This window comes from Schistosoma haematobium, chromosome 2, assembly GCF_000699445.3.
Source record: "Schistosoma haematobium chromosome 2, whole genome shotgun sequence".
NCBI lineage: Eukaryota > Metazoa > Platyhelminthes > Trematoda > Strigeidida > Schistosomatidae > Schistosoma > Schistosoma haematobium.
Window position 1 is genome coordinate 7,125,317 of NC_067197.1, and position 21,137 is coordinate 7,146,453.

Consider the following 21,137-nt stretch of genomic DNA (forward strand, 5'->3'; position numbering starts at 1 on the left):
CACAGCAGGGTGTGCGTGGAGAGATTTACGTACACAAAGCTTCCGATTAGATCCATATAGCTTTGTTTATGCGTTTGTGTAGAATTATTGTGCCGCCCATATGATGTTGAGGCAGTAGAGAAGATTTTTAGATCAAGTGGATAGTTTTAATGAAGTTTTGTTGATGACGCCGTTCAGAGGAACAGTGTTAGCTCCATGACCAAACCATCCAGCTCAGAGAACAAAACTCCATCAAAATACTGTGCCGCCTATAATCAATTTGTTGAACGCTAATAGATTTGCAAATCTCTCTCCATTCTCGTTCCTTTCTCCCAGTCCATGTCGTCCAATGATATCTTCATAACCGTTGTTTTTCATTGAAACTTTGGCGTTTATATCTCCCATCAGGATGGTCAGGTTGTTTTCCGGGCACTTTCCTATGACCGACTTCCACCTCTTATGAAACTGATATTTATCATCTTCATTACTATCACTGGTGGGTGCAATCGATGTATATATGGTTGAATAATGTTAATTTATTCGGCTCTCAACCCCCTTTCTGTACTTTCTAGCCTGCATTAACATTTCTGGTGGAATTCCCCGTGTGTGCTTGTGACTTCGTGATCTGCGCTGTTCGATAATAAGCTATATTCATATCGTCTGAAATATATACACTGTTAGTATTTATATAATAATGGTTACCAGGAAGATAGATATGCGAAGCATCAGACATTATCTCGAAGATGTCACACTACAAATTTTTCAAGTGTAAATAAAGCAAACCACTAACTTTCCAAAGGTAGATTTGAAATAATTCATGTAATTAAAAGCGAAGGCGCCTTCTTGTTATTGAAACCCAGGAGATTAGCTCCTGATAAGCCTCATGTTATAGCTGAAGATCTTCCATTCCTCCCCTAAAATCAGTCACATCACCCTTACACATGGTCTCAGAGAAAAGCGAAGGTAATAGGCGGTTACATGAGGAATAAGATCCTACCCGTCAATCTGTACCAGATAGGTAACAGTTGCTATGAAGTCAAATATACCGACCAAAGCAGAGAATGAGTTCAAATGAAACAAAAAATAGTGGGTTTTGGTGCTCAGAGAATGACTAAATGCCTAGTCAAAAGGGGAAACATTTATGTCCAATTAAAAAGATTTATTTCTGATAATTTCAATACAAATAAAAGAACGATATAAACCAGTGGTCGATTTCTGTTAATGCATAGTAGGTAGAAATTTAAATCTTTATAGTTTCGGTGTTTGTTTTATTTTACTAGGACGTAGGGCGGTGCAATTTGTGGTGATTGTCACGTTGTTTTTGGAATCCTATTTAGCATGGACCCTAGTAGGGTAGTTGAGGCATTAAGTAATACTCTGTTGGCAGAAAAACAAGGAAATGGGACAAAGATACTTGATGAAGTAAGCAAAGCTACTTATTGTTTATTTCCAGATGCATAAAATTATTGGATTTGTTCCCACTCTATTGAAAATCATCCTCGAAGAGAGTGTTGATGTGGGAGTACGACAAGCAGCAGCTCTCTATTTTAAAAACAACATCTCTGAATGGTGGAAGCCCGAGGAGTCAGACGAATCTGGTGAATTAAGATTTTGTATACATGAGCAAGATAAGCAGGCAATCAGAAGTTCTATTGTAGCAGCTCTTGTCTCGGCGCCAATTCCTTTTCAGTAAGACATTTTTCTGAAGTAACTTCTTAAATAAGAACTCATCTCCAGGTTGCTCTTTCCAAAATAATTAGGCATGATTTTCCTACTCGTTTTGAAGAGTTCCCTGAACAAGTAAAGCATTTTTTAGAATCAAATGATCGCCATCATCTTCGAGGAGCTCTTCGTTGCCTTTATGCTTTTGTTGAAGTGTATACATACAAAAAAAACGATGAACGCGCAAATACGGTTTCCACGATGCAAGTTTTTCTTCCAATCTTATATTCAACGTTGTCGAGTCTCATCGTTGAAGAATCCGAAGATTCTTATGTACTTCAAACGCTCATTATCAAAATATTCTTTTCATTTATAAATTACCATTTCCCACTGGATGCAATGAATAAACAGGTATGTCATTTATTTCTTACTCCTGTTTAGTTATTTACTCATTGGATTGATATGTTCTGTACTATACTCGGTGATTTCAAAGTGACTCATTCGGACACTTCAAGTTCAACCTGGAAACGGCAAAAATGGGCTTTAAAAATACTTAACAGGGTTTCTACCCGGTATGATGCGTAGAAATTACTAACTCCTTTCAGTTATGGTAGTCCTGGCTCAGTCATTAAGCTATATCAACCATTCGCTGACTGGTATCTTAAAGCTTTCTCAGGGCAAATAATATCAGTACTTCTGAATATATGTGAAGCATACAGACAAAAATCATTCGTTTCCAAACCTGTGCTTAGTCAAACACTGGACTATTTTTCTTCGGCGTAAGTAAAACACAATCCAACTTGTTTTTGTAGACTGGCTAACTCATTTTCATGGAAATTACTACGGCCACACTTCTCTCTTTTGGTCCGTGAAGTTATATTCCCGCTAATGTCATATACTGAAGAAGATGCAGAATTATGGCAAGAAGATCCAGTGGAATACATTCGAGCAGAAGCCGGTAAGATTCTTTCTTTTTTCTTCATTTTCAGGTGATTGGGGATCAGTATCTAGTCCAGCAAGTGCAGCGTCTACGCTTCTAAGTGAAGCATGTGTTAAACGACGTGGTGTTCTCAATAACATAATGCCGTTCTGCATTCATATATTAAGTTCCGAGAGTTCTCCTATTGAGAAGGATGCTGTTTTGCACATGTACATAGCTATAGCTGAAATCTTACTGAAAAAAGCTGCATACAAGGTATGTTCGACAACACTTATGTACTTATCTTTCAGTCTCAATTAGAATCATTTCTTGTAGGTCATGTCCTTCCGACTTTGCATGCTCCTGAAGGATATCGTCGTGCTAGGGCTTACAGATTGCTGGAGAAATTATCAGAGGCTAAATTCAATGACCAAAATATATTTGCCCAAGTTGTTGATGAAGTGAGAAAAGCTGCATGTTTTGATTCGGAATTGCCAGTTCGTGCGTTTGCTGCACTCTGTCTCTCAGAATTAGTTCGGTGTCAAGAAACTGGTGAGTTAAGCGTGATTATTCTGTTTATTAGAGATGTGTACAGTTCATGGTACTCTGGATTTATGTTTATTAAAAAGTTTGTTTAAATTCTTAAAACGTCTGAATTATTGGTTAAAAATGTGTTCTTAAGACACTGGCAGCAATATAGTTCATTTAAACTCCAAAGAACAGTTGTTAGGAGAATATTTAACTTGGTTAAACTGTTGTGACAGGTCTGTTCATAGCTACCCACTACATCCTCAAATTGATCTGTAGTAATAAGCGTGTGTTGAAGCTTAGTTTCTGTGTAGAGTGTTTCAAAATTTGAACTGGATGGCTTCTGAAAGTTCATTTTTTCATATACGACAAGCCATCGCATTAGCAAGACAATCTACTAGTATGTATGTACAAATAACTCGGGTTACGGTAACAATACTAGTGTTTTTCTATCTAACAAAAGTCCATTAGGTCGGACTTTACAGATTGGTGACCAATTTGCTTAGTGACATTGTGACACGAGAATTACATGAAACAGCAATGCTCCAGAATCGTTTAACACCTTATATGTACTATGAAACTATCTTGCTTTTGCTGTAATTAAAATTTTATTTTCTTTCAACTTCATTTAGCCCATCAATTTGTGGCTCCTCATCTACGCGAACTCTTGATACGTGAGTGATTTTATGAAAATTAATTGGTAGTTGATTGTTTTTCATAACTATCTTTTTTTAAGGAGGTCCTTTCTAGCAGTGATTATGGTTTTCGAAATGCTTTGCATAGCATGTTTCCTCTTAGTTTGTTGGTTCACTTACTGCGATAACTCATTCCGTTTGTTGGGTAATAATTAAATTAGCATTCACCAGGTATTGGGTATGAAGCACACTAAGGTTGGGAAAGAACGATACTATCCGATTGTCTAGACTAAAGTGGGCGCGACAGGGCTCAAATTTAGGACTTAGTTATTAAGAGTCAAATGCATCAACTACTAAGTCACCGCTTCATTTTCTCTAATATCGTATGGATTTGATTAATCGTAGTTTTTTTGATAATTGCGATTTGAATGTGACTTACCAGTTTTTTTGTCCCACAGGGAGATGCTTTTAATAACATGCAATTACGAGAGCTCAGTCGATATTTTTACTAGGCACTGTTTATTACTTTCATAAGGGATTTATGATGCCTTGTTACGTTAAACGTAGGGATATGCCCACAGGTATCCTGAGCATTTGTTTCAGTCGGAAGCTCTTATAGTATGTAGGCGTTTTAGCGGAACCTTACAGATAAGAGCATGCTTTCAACAAAACATGTGGATTACCATTACTTCTAAATTCTTGGAAGATTTCAGCCGTAGTTAAATTTCTTAGTGTATTTTAACGGGGTCATAAATATACCACATTTAATGTTTTCACTTAAAAGTATTGAAAAGTCACTAAATAACAAACCTTAAAATATGTATGCAGTCTAGTTAGCATACAATAGGACGAAACGGCCGTCCAGTGCTTCCAGGTTTCCAAAGGTGATGGTCTAACATCAGTCGGTTCATGATCTCAATCAAAAACTTAGTAATCTCCACAACCTCCATACTAGCATGCGTTAGTTGGCATAATATACCTGGTTTTGATTTCAGAAAGTAACAACCCATTTAGGATTCCCGGTAGAGGTTGTGTAAGATTTCATGTGACTTCCGGACCATTCTATAATTACTAAAAACAAGTAATTTCCTAAAGTAACTACCCTTTTAGTGTTTTTTTTTGGTATTCTGTGGTTAAAATATAACTCTGTGCACTTTAAAGCACCCAGTTTATATCAGTTGCCGTAAGTTTTACGTATTTATCATCTATACCAAGTTTTTGATCCTAATTTTTCTCTTTGTTGCTTAGTAAGTGCTAATGCCCGTCTAAACACATGTAAAATAAATTTAATATGGCTGTTTCTTCAGTGAACCGAGGGGTTAGTTGAAACTATATTTACTGTCGTTCGATACCAACGATTCATGTACGAGCACATATGAATCAGACGCAAAACAGTGTGTGTTTAAGGGCTTGAATTGTTTGTATCATGTCTTATGACCTGTGATTTTTAATATACCGTTGTAAAACAATCAACATGGTTTTGTAGAAATCTGTACATTTTAGTATTTTTTGTGCACCTAAACACCATACATTTCAGCAAGGGAGGAAGTTTAGATAAAGCATTGCTTTTTTCTGTGTTGCATGTTGAGCAAAACTAATAGGTTCTGCTACTCCTATCCATCTGACAACGAATATACTCTTTATTTAGGTAACTTTGTTAGATTGGACTAGTAAGCAGTGCAGGAAGCTGTTTGCTAGAAATCGTTTTAGCTCAATTTGTCTCATTATTTTAGTAGTACAGATCTTTGTCTCATAATATTTTGGCAGTTATATTCATAGTACGTTCACTTTCAGGTTTATTGGAGCTTCTTCGGCAAACTGAATTCGACGATTTAAACAGTGTAATCGAAATATTAATACATACATTTGAAAAAGAAATAGTTCCAATCGCTTCTGAAGTTATGCAAACATTGGTATGTTTTAATCAACATAACTGTTGTTCAGTTAATTGTTTAGTCTGATTTTTTTAGGGAAGGGTTTAGGTTTACATTTTTCTAATTGAATTTTGGTGTCTTTTTTCCTCCAGTCAGATACGTTTCATCAGCTCGTTATTAAATCCGAGTATGAATTAAATAGGGAATTAATCGAGCTTGAGGATACAGAAGATCTCTTTGAGTACCGGTCAATAGTTGCTACAAGTGTTTTAGATAATATGGAGTCTATTCTGCAAGTTGGTGAAGATAATGAAAACCTTGTTGCTCAGCTTGAACCCATTGTTGTGCATTTGATTCAGTCTATATTCAACCATAAATTAAGTGTGTTCTTTGATGAAGCTCTCACGTTCATTTTCTCGCTGACAACTAACAAGATTTCCCCACTTTTGTGGCAACTTTTCGATCAACTCTATCCTGTATTTAAAAAAGATGCTTGCGAGTGCTTTTCCGGTAAGTATTTTATGCATTTAGACCTCAGATAAAATCTATATAATACCCTACTTTTTCAGCAATAATTTCCCTCCTAAACTCCCGGTAAATATATGATTTAGGCTAATTTCGTGTACTAGACTATTGGTCATATTCTCCAACAAATGGAATTACCAACTGGCTAATTGATAATTATGGGTTGAAAACCTTGAAGACTTAGAAAACTGATGAAAGCTCTAGTTGCATAATTCATTCTTGTTTCATATTATTTTATTACTAGTAGTATGTCGTTGGTTTCCGTTGTGTGATTAACATTTATTTATATTCCCAGAGCAAAAAATCACTAACTGACGTAATTGACTTAAAGTTTTCGAAAGTCATGCTTCACAAAATCAGTATTAAAAGATTTTCGTGAAGGACGTTTTGGGATTAGACTCAATTAACTCAAAGCAAAGTTGAGTGAAGTGATGCAAACCAATTTCCTTATGTTTTAAAACTGAAAGATCCCATTGTGTCAAAACAGACTATCCTACTAAACAATGATTCCTAGCTGTGGTACGTAGTAGCAAATAAAAGTCGTTTCCTTTTATCAAGATTCTTCTTGTTCATGTTTATGCTTGATTGGTGCATATTATTTAGATTTATCTCAATCTTATTATAGGTCTGCTCCCTGTTGATTTGGTAGTTGTTAAGATTGAAACTTGTATCCTCAATGTAAGCAAAATCGTTCATTTGATTCTCAAATTAGTGTCAATTCTTTACTAACCGATATTCGACAAAGTACAAACCGTGTTTATATTTGATAATTTTAATGTTTAATTACTTCCCTTGAAAAGCTTAGATCAGATCGCCGAGCTAAAAGTTGGATTTGTTTGAAATTCAGTTGCTGAGTTTTTGCAAGTATGGTTTTATTTTTAATGTCGTACGTTTACTAAGTGCCCAACTAATGTAAAACTATTCGTCCAAATTTAGGCAAAGTGCTTATAGAACTTCTATCTAATTTCTGTTTGAAATCTCTCACCTTCTTAAAGTTTTTTCCTGTCTATATTGTTGTTTAGAAATGATGCCCTGTCTACATAATTACATAACAGTGGACCGTGAGGCTTTCCTGGCAAATACTTCACGTATTGAACAAATTACTGCTATGTGTTTAGAGGTAGATATTACAGTTAATTCACTAATTAAAAAATTTATGAAAGTTTCTGTATTAAATTGAACAAAACCAATATTTCTTATTACAACTATTCATCTTCAGTTGGTTTAGACTACTAGGCAGAAAGTATCAGGCGTACGATTAACATCATTACACTTCTCTAATGTATTTCGAAAGAGTTTGCTCTATTTTACTTTGTGGAATTTTGCCTTCAAAAATAGAGAACGTTCGTAGGTTGCTGTTGTTTGCTATATATAAATTCAATCGCTATATTTTATCGTAAATTTATTGTGAGTATATTCCTGTTCCGTAAAAAGATTTAATCGCACTTTAGCTTATTTGACTTGCACACCCAGTAATTTTAATGGTTCTGCATTTTTCGTGAGACCTCATAGTACTGAACTGGATTCTTGGTGTAGGAAGTGATTAACTAGAGATAAATTTCTTGAATATGTCTCTACATTGTCACACAAGTCTTAGCAGGGCTATGGTCAAAACAGATAACGATATATATAGCCCACAATTGTAATCCGTTTCTAAAATATAAATTAACACAATTAGTACAAAAAAAACGTAGTAGTCATCTACAGAGAAAGCCGTAAACACATGCATACCGAATAGTAACGGAGACAACGAAAACGAATAAATATGTTTATGTAACTGGTACAATTTCATGATTGTTAATTAAAAAAAGGGCTAGAGTAATAAATAGTCTGGGATGAAATGAGTTTTAAGCGTTTAATACAAATATTTTTGGTTTATTTACTTTTCAATATAGTGAAAATTCCCATTTTGTAAATAAAGAAGGAACGAATTGAGCGAAGAAAACTAATTGAAAAGAAATTTCTTCGCTCAATTCGTTCCTTCTTTATTTACTTTTATCGATAGATTGACACCCTTCTCCTGAAACGACCACTACGTCGTTGTCAGCATTCTTTTCTGTAGGACCATCTAATTCTTCGGGTAAACGTAAATTTCGTACTTTAAGGATAATGATTTCGGTTGCAGTTTTCTATCAAGCAGTCGTGTTAGGCCCACAGTTTACCTGCTTTGACCATAGCACTCCTCCCCTCGTGATAAAGTCGTAGAGGTGTCAGCAACCGCCGATCTTTCGACTCGTTAAACAGTGGGTTGGCAATAGCATATTAAAGTATATTCGTTTGTTCTCTTAATGGCAAGGGAGTGAAATTTAACTTTATATCTTCGTCAGGCACGGTCTCTGTCAATTTTCTCTTCGTCAATAGAATATCGTTCGCTTGTAAGTATAAGTCTTATATAGCAGTCGGTGTTCTATTTACGCAACCAGGTTGCCTAGCGTCATGACTAAACTTTTATCAGCCTTATTACTGATAGTGGTTCATTATCTTCTTCAACCCTCTATTCCATCTCTTGCAAAGCTGATACATTCCATCCAATCAAAAACTTGACTCTGTCGTTTCTAACCTTAGGGAACTGTACCTTAAATGAACCCATGAAGACATCTGAAGCGAACTGTCCTATATATTCAGGTCAACATTTTTAGCTATCCGTACCTTTAGAATCCGAATTGACAACGTGGAATCTAGTGGTGAGCATTTAACTCAAATATTGTCGGTCGATTCACTTATCGATAGGGATTAACAATTGATTGGGTCGTGGATGCACATAGCGTGGTGATCCGGTGGTTATGGCCTTTTACTCCCATCCGTCAATTCGCAGATTCAAACTTTGCTCTATCTATGTTAGTTTGGACAACCAAGTAGTAGTAGTAGTAGTAGTAGTAGTAGTAGTAGTAGTAGTAGTAGTAGTAGTAGTAGTAGTATCACTAGCCCTCATATTTAGAGTGCAGTTCAAAACCAAATACATGAATGTGTACTTGATGAATTAGCTAAATAAATAAATAAATCAACACATCTCTTATCTTTTTAATCCCAGTAGGTTCTTTATACTTTCCAAGTTTGGACCGTTACATTATAGTTTTTTTATCGTTAGTCAATAAAAGGTCGTTTTGTTTATTCTCTATTGCATTTTACTTTACCTAATATTTGTCTCCATAGGTGTTCTCAATGGATGACCAAGAAAGACTACAAATGCATGCTGCAAAATTACTTGAAGTTATTTTACTTGATTATCGAGGTCAAGTGAATCAGTATGTACCAAAATATGTTGAGCTAGCACTTACACGTCTTACACGCCCGCTTGTTTCAAGTGAACTTAGAACACTCTGTATGCAGGTAATTTTTTTTTCGGAAACATTCGCTTAAGTTTATGTTCAAGGTAAAAGGGTCTTGGTTCATGTCATGTATAGCCTAATAGAGGAGTGAATGGCGCATAAAGTTGCACTTATCTCAGCGAAACAACTAAGAAACAGATTTAATGTCTACCTGCGATTTCAGTTTTTCGCCATAAACTGGTATCAGTTAGAGAAAACTACTAAAAATTGACAGTCACAAAACAGCCGCTTCTCTCTGGTTTGTGAGATAGTTTTTCATTGTAGGAAGCTGTTTGCAGATTGGAAACATTTCTATAAACTAATGATTTGAGTATTTTAAATTATGAACGAACTATGTGTTACGTCCTCTACTTGATTACGGTAGAATACGATGTACAACTAATGGGACTCCAACATGTAGAACCTCACACTCGCAAATCAGAAGATAGGAGAACGGTAGGAATCAAAAACAGAAAAGAAAAACATGGGTTATTAGTCTTGACTATAGCATCATCATAATTTAGCCAATCCACAAGGAGGCAAGTTATACTATTGTCCAATCGTGGCATGCCACGTTAGTATTCTAGAAGGCTGTATCAAGTTCTGTTTGGATGGAATCTCTGGCTCCTATAGAGCCTCTTGTGGCCTCGTCGTGCTTTTCTAAGCCATCTTGACACTATGCTACCTACCCTTTTTACCATGATAGTTTGGTTTCTAGAATGATATTGACTGTTATTTTTCCCATTACATCTTACCCATGCTTCGAAGCTTCTAATTATTTCCATTGCCAACGCTCAATTACAAATAGATTGTTCCAGTCTGTCATCATATTTGCATTCTATTATTCAACTATTTCGTGCAGAACTTGATAAATTAACTCATCTAAAACAATCTGTAATTTTCCCGTTAAGTAATCATTTATTTTAATAACCTTATTTATATTAACAATCAGGTGGTAATTGCTGGATTGCTTTACTCACCTATGGATATGCTTCATATGATGATCGAGCATCCATGGCCTGGGACAGAGGTTAACATTTTGTCCGAATTCCTCAAACGATGGATTGAAGATGCAGACTGTTTCCTTGGGTAAGTGGTTTTTTAGTTTAGTTGTTGACTAATATATGTGCATAAGATTGTTTAATTAAAAAAGTATGATGTCTGCTTGCTTCGTACTTAAGAAACTGAGAAAGTCAATAACCTTAACCAAACTGTCACCCCAAAGCCTTTATAGATCGGTTAGTAATACAAATCCCATAGTATGGGTTTCTTTGTATAGAGCAGCTGGCATTCAAACTTACATTTCCTCTTATGTTACTGCATTTCGTCTGGGTCTAGATTACTTATACAAGTAGCAGTAACAGCTTTTTGTGTATTGATTGGCCTTAAATGTTTCAACTTTCGCTTTCCTTATAAAAACTTTCAATACTATGGCAGTCTATCCACCTTAGTCTTCACTCCGACTCAAATCAATAGCTTGGTGATTCACTCATCCAATCTCAGATTCAAGCTCCATTATAACTACTCCAGTTCAAGAGGCTGGATAATATCACCAACATAAACAATACTAATATGATTTTAATCTGAGCACATAAATCCGTTCTTAATAGATAAGTCGCATTAAATTAAAAATGAACTATATCAACTCATACAGTTCGCTTGGGTAAGTTACTTTTATTTGAGAAAATTTCGATCGTTGTTTTTCGTGTATACAGAAACTTTCTGAATATCCAGTCATTGGTGTTGTTAAATCACTTTGAATATTTCTCTTTCATAATACCATAGAAATAATCTGTGTAGTAATTTTAAAACTGGACTGTTGAAGAAAATAAGCCTCAATTATCTCATCATTATTCTGTCGTTTGTAGTGGAGTTGTATTTTCGACATCATAAATTTGATTTTCGGTTTTATAATCTGTTGCTTTCAATGCACCATTACTGTATATTACTCAAAAGTCACTGGTTTTCGAACAGACCTTTTGTAAATAAGCAAACAAACTAAAAATTCTTAGAACATTACAGTGAATTATGGTCTACTAAAATGGTCTCAGTATTTCATGGAGCAATATGCATCAAAATCTCAACAAAATAACTGACAAGCGACACATTCATCAATAGTTTTTCCTGAATTTACACGAATGGCAATTGTGTTCAATTTTCTTAAATTTAAAATTCGTTAGCAAGTTTCATTTTTGTTCAAGTAAACCAAATGAAAACGATGTTTCTCTTCTTTAGATTGCATGATCGCCGCCTCTGTGTCTTAGGACTTTGTTTGATCATTTCTCTTCCGGTTGATAAACGAACTGATGCAATTGTAACATTCAGTGAAAAGTATATACCATCACTTCTACTGCTATTTTCTGGACTGAAAAAGGCGTACGCAACAAAAGCTTCCAATCAAAATGAGGATGGTAGGGCTTTTTCTCACTTTCATCCTTATTTATTTGATAACTATTTTTCCTTAATCAATTTATTGAGCGGTTTTTTGGGGATTGTTGAATTTCCGTACTTTATATCGTAGGATGTCGTAGACCACCATTTAAAATCAAAGAGCATTAAACAACTTTTTCGTCATTGCAAGGGAGTCCTCCTCAATGAGAACACAGCATCCAACCATTCGGGATGGAATTCAAGACTTCACAATGGTATGGATGTCTAACTTCACTCAATTCACGATTTCGCGCAACCACGTTTCATTTTCTGTGGTAGATAATTTTCACACCCGACATGACCAAACTCCACTAGTCATGTCTTCTCACTATTATTGGATCCGAAAGTTAGTTACCACGAGTACGGGGTTTCTTTAAGTGTTGAAGAAATTTGTGGAGATTGTTAAATTTTCATCGTTTACATCACGAACTGTTCGAAGTTTCTGAGTTCGACTCTCGGTTTTATCGTGAACACATACGTCTGATTTTCCATACTGGAATGAAACAGTCGTCCAATGTTTTCTATAGTCGCGGTAATAAGTTTCAATGCGAAGGTGGAGTATCGGGTTGGTAGCTTCAGTAGACCCCTAGGGCTTACCATGTGGCATCATATATCTACGTGAAGACCGTTCAATTTTCAAGGTAGTGTACTTCGTTTACTCTGGTTGGTGCTCTTGTATAACAGGGTTTTGTTTCACAAAGTGAACTTGCCCCAACTCAAAACACGTTATCCGGGTTTATGACCAGTAGTAGTAGTAGCCCTAGAGGGGGTTCCAGGTGGAGTAATTAAATTCCTGTAATTTATAGACAAGTACTTATCACTAATTTTCTCTTTATAATAAGTAAATATATGCTTGATTTCTCAAACACAATTGATATCTCTATCTTCTATCTGTTTCTAGATTCGGATGAAGAAGAATCTGAAACAGAGGAAGATTTAGAGGGTAAAGCTTTGGGAAGCGATGAAGATGAAGTAGACGAAGAAAGTGTTCGTTATTTAGAAATGTTAGAGGCAACTGTAAGCTTTTCTATATATTCGATGTATTTATTTTTGTTTCACTATCGCTTTACATTGATTGAGAAAAAGCATGTGAATTGTTGTCTTGCCTTTTTGTTTCTGGCTAATCGTTTTTATGATTTGTTTATTATTGTACTATAATATTTTTTACAGCGTCATGTTATTTAAGGCAAAATAATTAATTCACTTACTACGTACTTAGGTATGAGTCGCAATGCATGTGTAAATCTAATGATACTACTCTGTCGCCCAAACCTTTAGTCGATGGATTGGGATCAAACCTGGGACTTAGTGACTAAAAGTCGAAGTCTGTAACTGACAAATAGGAACCAAATTGTTAAATAGACCTAGTTTACCCAAAACATTATATTCCACCTCAATCTTCCCAAATCAAAACCACAGTTAAAAGGAAACAGTGTGTACTCTAATAAATTCAAGCAGCATAGATAAATCAGTAAAGATGTTAGATTTTGTATAAAATGTTTAGAAGTTTTTTTATTCCTCGACTCTCCCATTGACTCGGATCATTTTAAAATGCTCCAATCAGTGTATTCTGATTTTAGCCTTTGCTAAATCTACATTAGGTAGAACTGTGTCCTTTTAACAATTTGTGCTATTATCCACCCTTATTCCTATAAAATGATGATCCCAGTTACATTTTCTCCTGAACATTTAACACTTAATAACAAGTTATCGTGGATTAAAAGATAAACTCATGGTGCTGTGTTTCTTTGTAAAACGTACATTAGTTAACATAGTTTAATCCTTACTATTATATATACTACATCAATGTTTTTTTAGTTTCTCTCATTCTGTAAATTTTTTTGAAAATTCAATTTTAATAGAATAACCATAGTTCAATTAAACAAACCATTTTTTCCTATGTGATATGATTAATTGTCACGTTTCCAGTAAAGCATACTAATGCGATCACGATATTTCAGCATTTTAAATAAAAGCAGTTATAAACAGTCATTCATTAATGAGTCCTGTGTTTACTTGATTCAAGGGTTATTAATTTGCATGGAAAAATGAGAAAACCCCATTTTCATCAATCGACAGTCTAATTACGTTGTGCTCACTGTTGAAGAAAAAACAGCATCTTGTAATATAAATGCTAACACCACTTCATGCAATAGTCACTTTCACTTTTTTTCCAAGTGGTGTTCGTCACGACTGTCCACTCTCTCCATTCTTGTTCAACTTTGTCGTAGACGTACTTTTAGAGATAACACTTTCCTCGTCTAGATTTCCAGGGGTTGAACTTCTACCGGGAGGTTCACTTGTTGACTTAGAATATGCTGATGACATAGTTTTATTTGATGAAGACGCTGACAAAATGCAGTCTTCTGACCACTCTAAGCAACAATGCAAGCACGTTCGGGATGCGATTCTCCCCCTCGAAATGTAGAATGTTGCTTCAGGATTGGGTTGCATTGACACTCGAACTAATGATAGGGCGCGAAGTAATTGAGCGTGTCGATCGCTCCACTTATCTTGGAAGTCTCATCAGCCCTTGTGGTCTGGTGTGTGACAAAATCTCAGCACGGATACAGAAGGCTCGACTAGCTTTTACCAACTTGCGTCATTTATGGCGTAGGCGAGATATCCATCTATCAAACCAAAGGACGTGTTTACTGCGCAGTAGTTCGTTCCGTCCTACTTTATGACAGTGAAGCATGGCCGGTAAGAGTAGAGGATATTCGTAGGTTAATAGTATTTGATCATAGGTGTCCTCGAAACATTGCTCGTATATCCTGGGACCACCGAGTAAGTAACGCAGTTGTTAGGAAACGCGTACTAGATAAGGATAGCAAATCAATTGAAGTAGTGAAACTTCATCAGTTGAGATGGCTGAGACACGTGTTACGTATGCCCAACGAGCGACTGCCTCGACGTGCGATGTTCAGTGGTATAGGAGTAGGTTGGAAGAAAGGTAGGGGCGGCCAAACCAAAGCATGGCACAAGTCCATGAAGTCACTGACAAGTGGACTGAGTCATGTTGGTAGGTGTAGACTACCTGGTTGGGGACCGCGAGATGATAGCAACCGATGGTTAGAGACCCTGAGTGACATGGCTCAAAATCGTTTGCAATGGCGCAGGTGTATCCACTCTTTGTGTTCTCCCAAGTTTTGATCTCCTTATTCCTCCTTGTCTCTTTTTTTCTCTTCCCAAATTTATTTCGCTGTATTATACTCCTTGAATAACTTCTTCAAACCCTAATTTTTCTGATTACAGCTTATAATTTCACTACATCTAGCACTACGGGATTTGAATCGACCACTGCATCTCTATGCTAATGTGGTGTGGCAACTCGAACTGATGTACGTACGTACGAAGTTCTACGTTGTTACTGACTGACTGAGTCCAATTTTTTAAACTCAGTCACAACCTGGTTAATAAAATTTTGATGTTCCTATACGTTTTAAATCTTAATTATAGAATTTAACATATCCATTTTCAGTTTGTTACTGACATGTGATCGGTTTTTACTTTAGAAAGATTCAGATGACGACGACGATGATGATGATGAAGATGAGGACGATGAGGAAGAAGAAACACTCGAGGCGTTCGACACACAAATGGATAAGTCTGAATGTGATATGGATGAATATGTAACGTTTTATCGTGTAATGACTGAATTGGAAAGATCTGATTATGCATGGTATAGTCAGTTGATCAATCATCTTAGTGAAGAACAACAAAATGATCTCAAAGGAGTGGTGGATACTGCTCTAAAATGTATCCAACAAAAAGGTAAATTTATATATATATATATATATATATATATATATATATATATATATATATATATATATATATATATTCTCTTCATATTTCATGTGTTCAAGGAAATAATTATGAGGTACTGATCATATTTAATTCATAAAAACGCATAATGTGGTATCCTTCAACTCTGTGTTTGTTCACAATGACATCTTTAATGGTCTCGTGTTTTTACGAATCATGATATTTTAGCGCTTAAATATGCTACAGCAAAACGCTATTGTATCTTCCAAAAAAGCGTTACGTTGTGGTCATTCATTGTTCCCACTTTCCTATACGAATTAGTTTAACAGGTAGTGAATGGTTTGGTCTTTTCGAGACTGACTAATCGTGATTATGTCAAGTGTGCACATATCAACTGACAACGACAACTGGATTTGTGAATAAATTTGTTTTATTATCCAAGCTGACTTAATAAACGTAGAGCGTGACTGTAGTGTGAATTAGCTTAAGTTGACACAACACATTAACATGTCGAGATAAAATGGTGTAGAAATGATCGTAAAAAAGACTTCATATTAAGAATGTAGTTGAAAATGATTGAATATAAAAGTATTTGGAAAGACATAATGAATACGTCTGGCTATTGTAACGGATTCTGAACAGTGTGACCTGACATCTATTGGTTATGATCGCGCCAATCATGCAGTTTTCACCTATCAACATGACAGATTAATAACCGGTCAGTCAGTGGCTTCATGAACTGATGAAACTTTCTGATATAGTTGTTGTTTTGATCCGGTTTCTGACGTTCTACGTTGGGTATGACTAACTATCCAGTATGCGTGGTCTATAGAGTATCAGGTACGAAATGGAGAGGACGAAAAACTAATGTCCGACGCCTTTACCGAGTTGATAAATACGAATGATCCACTCAGGGGAGTTGGAAAACCCTGATTACAAACCAATAGCGCACATAGGCTACAGGATCTTAAGGGAAAAGATGGCGTATGAACCTATTGTTCGACACCGGCTACTATTGGACTACATCTGCTGACGTTGCTACACTGCCTTGGATCAGACCTTTAGGTCGAAGGTTCCGGGCGTGCCCCCTAAGAAAACCACCTGTTTCAGGCTGGACACCCGGGCAGTATCATAGCCCACACACAAATCAAATGAGATTTGTGTGGCGCATATGTATTCGGTGCTCATTTATACCAATATATATATGTCTAAATAAAATAAATGCAGCATTGATACACGACACCATTCATCATGGTACTGTAAGGATCTATTATCAGAGTGCAAATTCTTCACATAGTTGAGTGTGAATCAGAATACATTTGAATCATTATGGTTGTTTGTAATTTACTCACTTGATTTCAAGATAAATATATTTTCAATTTAGTTCAGATTGTCTCCATTATACACATAGAGTATATCTCGTCTGTTTCTCATAAATCTAACAAAATATTTTCCAATTTATATTTCAGAGTCTAAAATTATTGAACAAGCTGGAGGATATACTTTTTCACCAACTATCCCTAGTAGCTTTGATTTCGGTTCACCCAATGGACAACTTAAATAATCTATGGTTATAAACTCTGTTGTAAGGAATTGAGTATTAGTTTATGATACTTTTTTTCTCTCTGTATAGGATATGTTATAGTCTAATAAACATGTAAACAAAACTTTCATAATTACAATTTACTTAACTCCATTAAATGTGCGCGCTACCCATTATGCTATTTTTATTTCATAAATAATCTGGTAACTATAATTTCGTTCTGTCTTCAGTTTGTTTTCCTTTTATCATTGTACACATGTATTCTTCTTCTTTGTCTTCGTCTTCTGTATGCTCTTATTGTCAATGTTTACTATTTCTAACTTTGTGTTTCCTGTTCAACTGACACTAATCCATGATCTTTGTCTGTAGTGCTTCTATTCTTCTCCCCCATTCGTAAATATTCTATATTGCACACACACATATATATTTGTGTTTTGTTTTTCTTTTTTTCCATTAATCAATGCATGAAATGAAAAACTAACCAAATATATAATTCGTGTTCAACAGAGATTTGATTGTGACTTATTTGTTGGTAAATATTTTTCTTATGTATTCGAAGAAAATTGTGTTTTTTTTGTTTGTTTTTATATCCCTGTTTTTTCAATATTAGTTCCCCCTTCTTTCTTTTTTTCCCAAAAAAAGAAAAAAAGATCTTGTTAACGACTGCATTATAAAACTGGTTAATTTTCTTGCTTATTTTTGCTCTTTTTTAAGACATTCAATTTCTCAGATCACTGCTTTTTGGAAGAAAATTATATATAATTAGTACAGTGTTATAATCCTCTATAAAATTTGATTTGCTTTTACAAAATAAAATCTATTCAGTTTTGCTTTGTAGTGTACTTTTTGTTTGTTTGTTTGTTTAACGATTAAATTACTTGATGTGATGTACTGAACAACTCCGCCTGTAGCTCTTCTAGAATTACTGCCGGTCCCAAGTTCAGGCATGGGGTTAGCGACTCTGTCCCATAGAAAACTAACTCGCTAAAAAAAACGCTAGCCAGAAAAAATAATTCAAACCATTTAAAAGTGCTGTTGGGCCTATGCTCCACCACGAAGAGTAACAGGCGTAAGTAAGTAAGATGTATTGGACATTTCGTAGAGTTTAATGTTTCAATATCGTTTGAAGTAATTGTCTCATTGTATGTTTATATTTAAGTATAGTGAATAGTAATATGGAAACTGTGAGTACATAATCGTAACAACTCAGTTTGAATTTTGTATTGAGTTTTTCTTAAAACGAGATTAATGAGAAATTGTTCTTAAAGCATATGTAGATTAGGTATAAATGCTTTGAATTTCTCATAACTATTGAGATTATACACACTGATTTCATCGCTCATAAAACTACTTTTTTCTAACTGTACATCGGGTTAATTACATTTCTTTATGCGGAATTAGTATAGCAACTTGGCATGTTCAGTGTTTCTAATTTTTCATGGATTCGGTTATTTAGCGTTACTACTGACAGTAAAAATTAATTTATGATCGCGAGATAATAGTGCTAATTGATTGTGAGCTTTACTGTTTGATTCTGAAATGAAATGTGAATGATTTTAGAGATCGTCTTCCTAGAGCTGAGTGGTTTATTCATGACTATTTTTACACCAGATGGTAAGTATGTACATTATGACTATTCCATCAATCTTAAGAACTGCAACACCTTCAAATACACGTGATCCCCAAATTATGTTCTAGATGTTAAATCGATTAATAATAACTTCTACAATATTTACATTCGAAAAACAGTAGTTATTTGCACTATAGCAATAATTCCTTGTGTGATTGTAGGCTCCAACTGTACAATCGTCATTACTTTGTAGTATAAGAATGTACTTTCTTTTAGTTAAATCAGATTAATCTGTACGAAAAATGAACATTTGTTTTGTGGTATAGTTTAGTGATTCCCTGCAGCACCCACATACGACCTCATCAGTGATCCAACGCAAACGCAAACTAAAACGAGACAAATATACACTGTCTTCCTGGTTTTTAATATTTATCCAGCTGATGTCAGTTCGTGATAGGAATAAACTTCAATTGTGGAGTTGGACAGCTGTAATTAATGCAACATCAATTTTTACTTAAAGTGTTTTTATGGAGATCGGATTAATTTTTAGACATTCGTTAGACTGAGCTCATTCGAGGTACTATCGAAAATCAAAAGAACACTGAATATTTGTTTCGCCCTAGTATCGGACTTAGCAGTGTACACCCACGAACCGATCAGAGATTTAACTGAGGACCTTCAAGCCTTCCGGCATTCAGAGATGTCTGAAGTTCTAGTGATAGATCATGAGAAGTAGAATTCAGATATTTCAGGAGTGAAACATTTGTTGCCAATGTCATCAGATAGTGGTTGTGCCGTATCGCAAATTGATTGAAGTTGGAATTGTACCATGAGACGCCGACCCAGGAGTTCTAATGGCTAAGTGTACACTGGTATGCCCCCAAATGCCCTCACATGGCCACGCGTATACAGCCACTGTCAGGGAAGTCCTACTCACTTCCTTCTCGCGGCTGGGGGGTTGCCTACAAAAATGAGAGGATGGAAAACCTATGTCCGCCGCTTTAACCGGGCTTGTGGAGACGGAGAATCAACCTACGGGAGTTAGAAAACCCTGCATCCCAACCAATGGTGTACATGGGCTCCAGTATCCTGAGGGAACAAATGACGTATGAGCCAATTATTGGTCACGGGCTACCATGGGACTGGATCTCCTGATTTTGCTCCACTACCTTGTACTTTAGGTCGAAAGCTCCAGGCGTGACCTAAGAAAACCATCTGCTTCGGTCTGGGCACCCTGACAGTATCACTTCCCACACACAAATCAGGTGACTTGTCTGACACATATGTATTCAGTGCTCCTTTGTACCAATACTTTTGTGTTCAAATAAATAATAAACTGAAACTTGAATATACTGATTTCTATCCTTTATGGGGTGATGGGTGTGCCGTGCTGAGAAGTCCTATACTAGTATGAGACAACTGTTCAGTTCTGCCTGGTTTTCTATGGTATGCCAGGTGATATCATTCTATGATGTCTACTATGTACAGTTCCGTATGGATATTAGAGTTCAGCTAACTTACTAAGACTTTAGGGAAGTTTTACTGTTATAGTCAATTCGCATGTAATATATAACAAGCCATTGAAATTTACCATCAGTCATAAAATTGAGACCATTTACCTGTATATTTTCATTCTTATACAAGTTGCCACTTGCATAAATTTACAGTTTGCCTCACTAATTAAATTAAGTATTTCATTACAACTATAAATAGTTATGAAGAAAAAACATTGTCAGTTCCAGTTCCTAGTCACATTGTTGCTACTTAAAAATAATATCTGAACTTAATTCATTAGCCAAAAATTGATTACACAACAGCAGTAGTTATATGAAAAACATCAACATTTTATTTACATAAATATTTGTTTAATGACGTACCAAACACTAAACATTTTTTACAAGGTCAGCCAAATTTGAAACTCTGAATTTACGTGCCAATAACTTTTGATGTTAAATAAATTAATTATGTAAGATTAATCTTAGCCATGTCGGTAGATGCAGACTACTTGGTTGGGGTCCGCGTGACTGTCGTAATCAATGGTTGGTGACTGAGTGACATGGTTCAGAATCGATCACAATGGCATAGGTGTATACACTCTCTGTCTTCCCTTAAACTATGAGGTTAAAACCGCTTCATATCTTTCTTTCTACGTACTAATTCTTTCTTCCTGTACTATATCCTTATATGCAATCCTTTTTTATATATTAGCACCATTGAATTAACTACTTCGATGAATCTGGTGTTGATCTTGTTGTGGTAATGAGGTATGGCAACTTGGACCGATTCATATATGTGCGTGGTCCTACGTTGTAGTTGACTGACTGTAAGATTAATCATAGTGACGATTTTCAGCAGAACACTTATCTGTTAATTATTTCTTCTAAACATAAACCACT

General features: G+C 35.5%; 1 protein-coding gene across 2 annotated transcripts; it reads left to right on the forward strand.

The window, feature by feature from the left end:
- The first annotated feature begins 426 nt into the window (after positions 1-426).
- Positions 427-18,004, forward strand: IPO7_1 (importin-7). 2 transcript variants are annotated; one of them, XM_051214219.1, is made up of 19 exons: positions 427-475; positions 1,260-1,401; positions 1,433-1,668; positions 1,704-2,052; positions 2,083-2,213; positions 2,247-2,420; positions 2,454-2,599; positions 2,631-2,836; positions 2,872-3,112; positions 3,721-3,762; positions 5,518-5,636; positions 5,750-6,107; positions 7,145-7,242; positions 9,276-9,452; positions 10,383-10,519; positions 11,666-11,841; positions 12,762-12,877; positions 15,376-15,634; positions 17,098-18,004. In XM_051214219.1, exons 2-19 carry the CDS (start codon positions 1,318-1,320, stop codon positions 17,190-17,192), a joined length of 3,144 nt encoding a protein of 1,047 aa, XP_051067366.1. In that variant the 5' UTR covers positions 427-475; positions 1,260-1,317; the 3' UTR covers positions 17,193-18,004. The 2 variants fall into 2 exon arrangements, with proteins under 2 accessions (XP_051067366.1, XP_051067367.1); XM_051214220.1 differs by lacking the exon at positions 427-475 and having other exon boundaries at positions 1,265-1,401; positions 1,704-2,213.
- Positions 18,005-21,137: the final 3,133 nt, after the last annotated feature.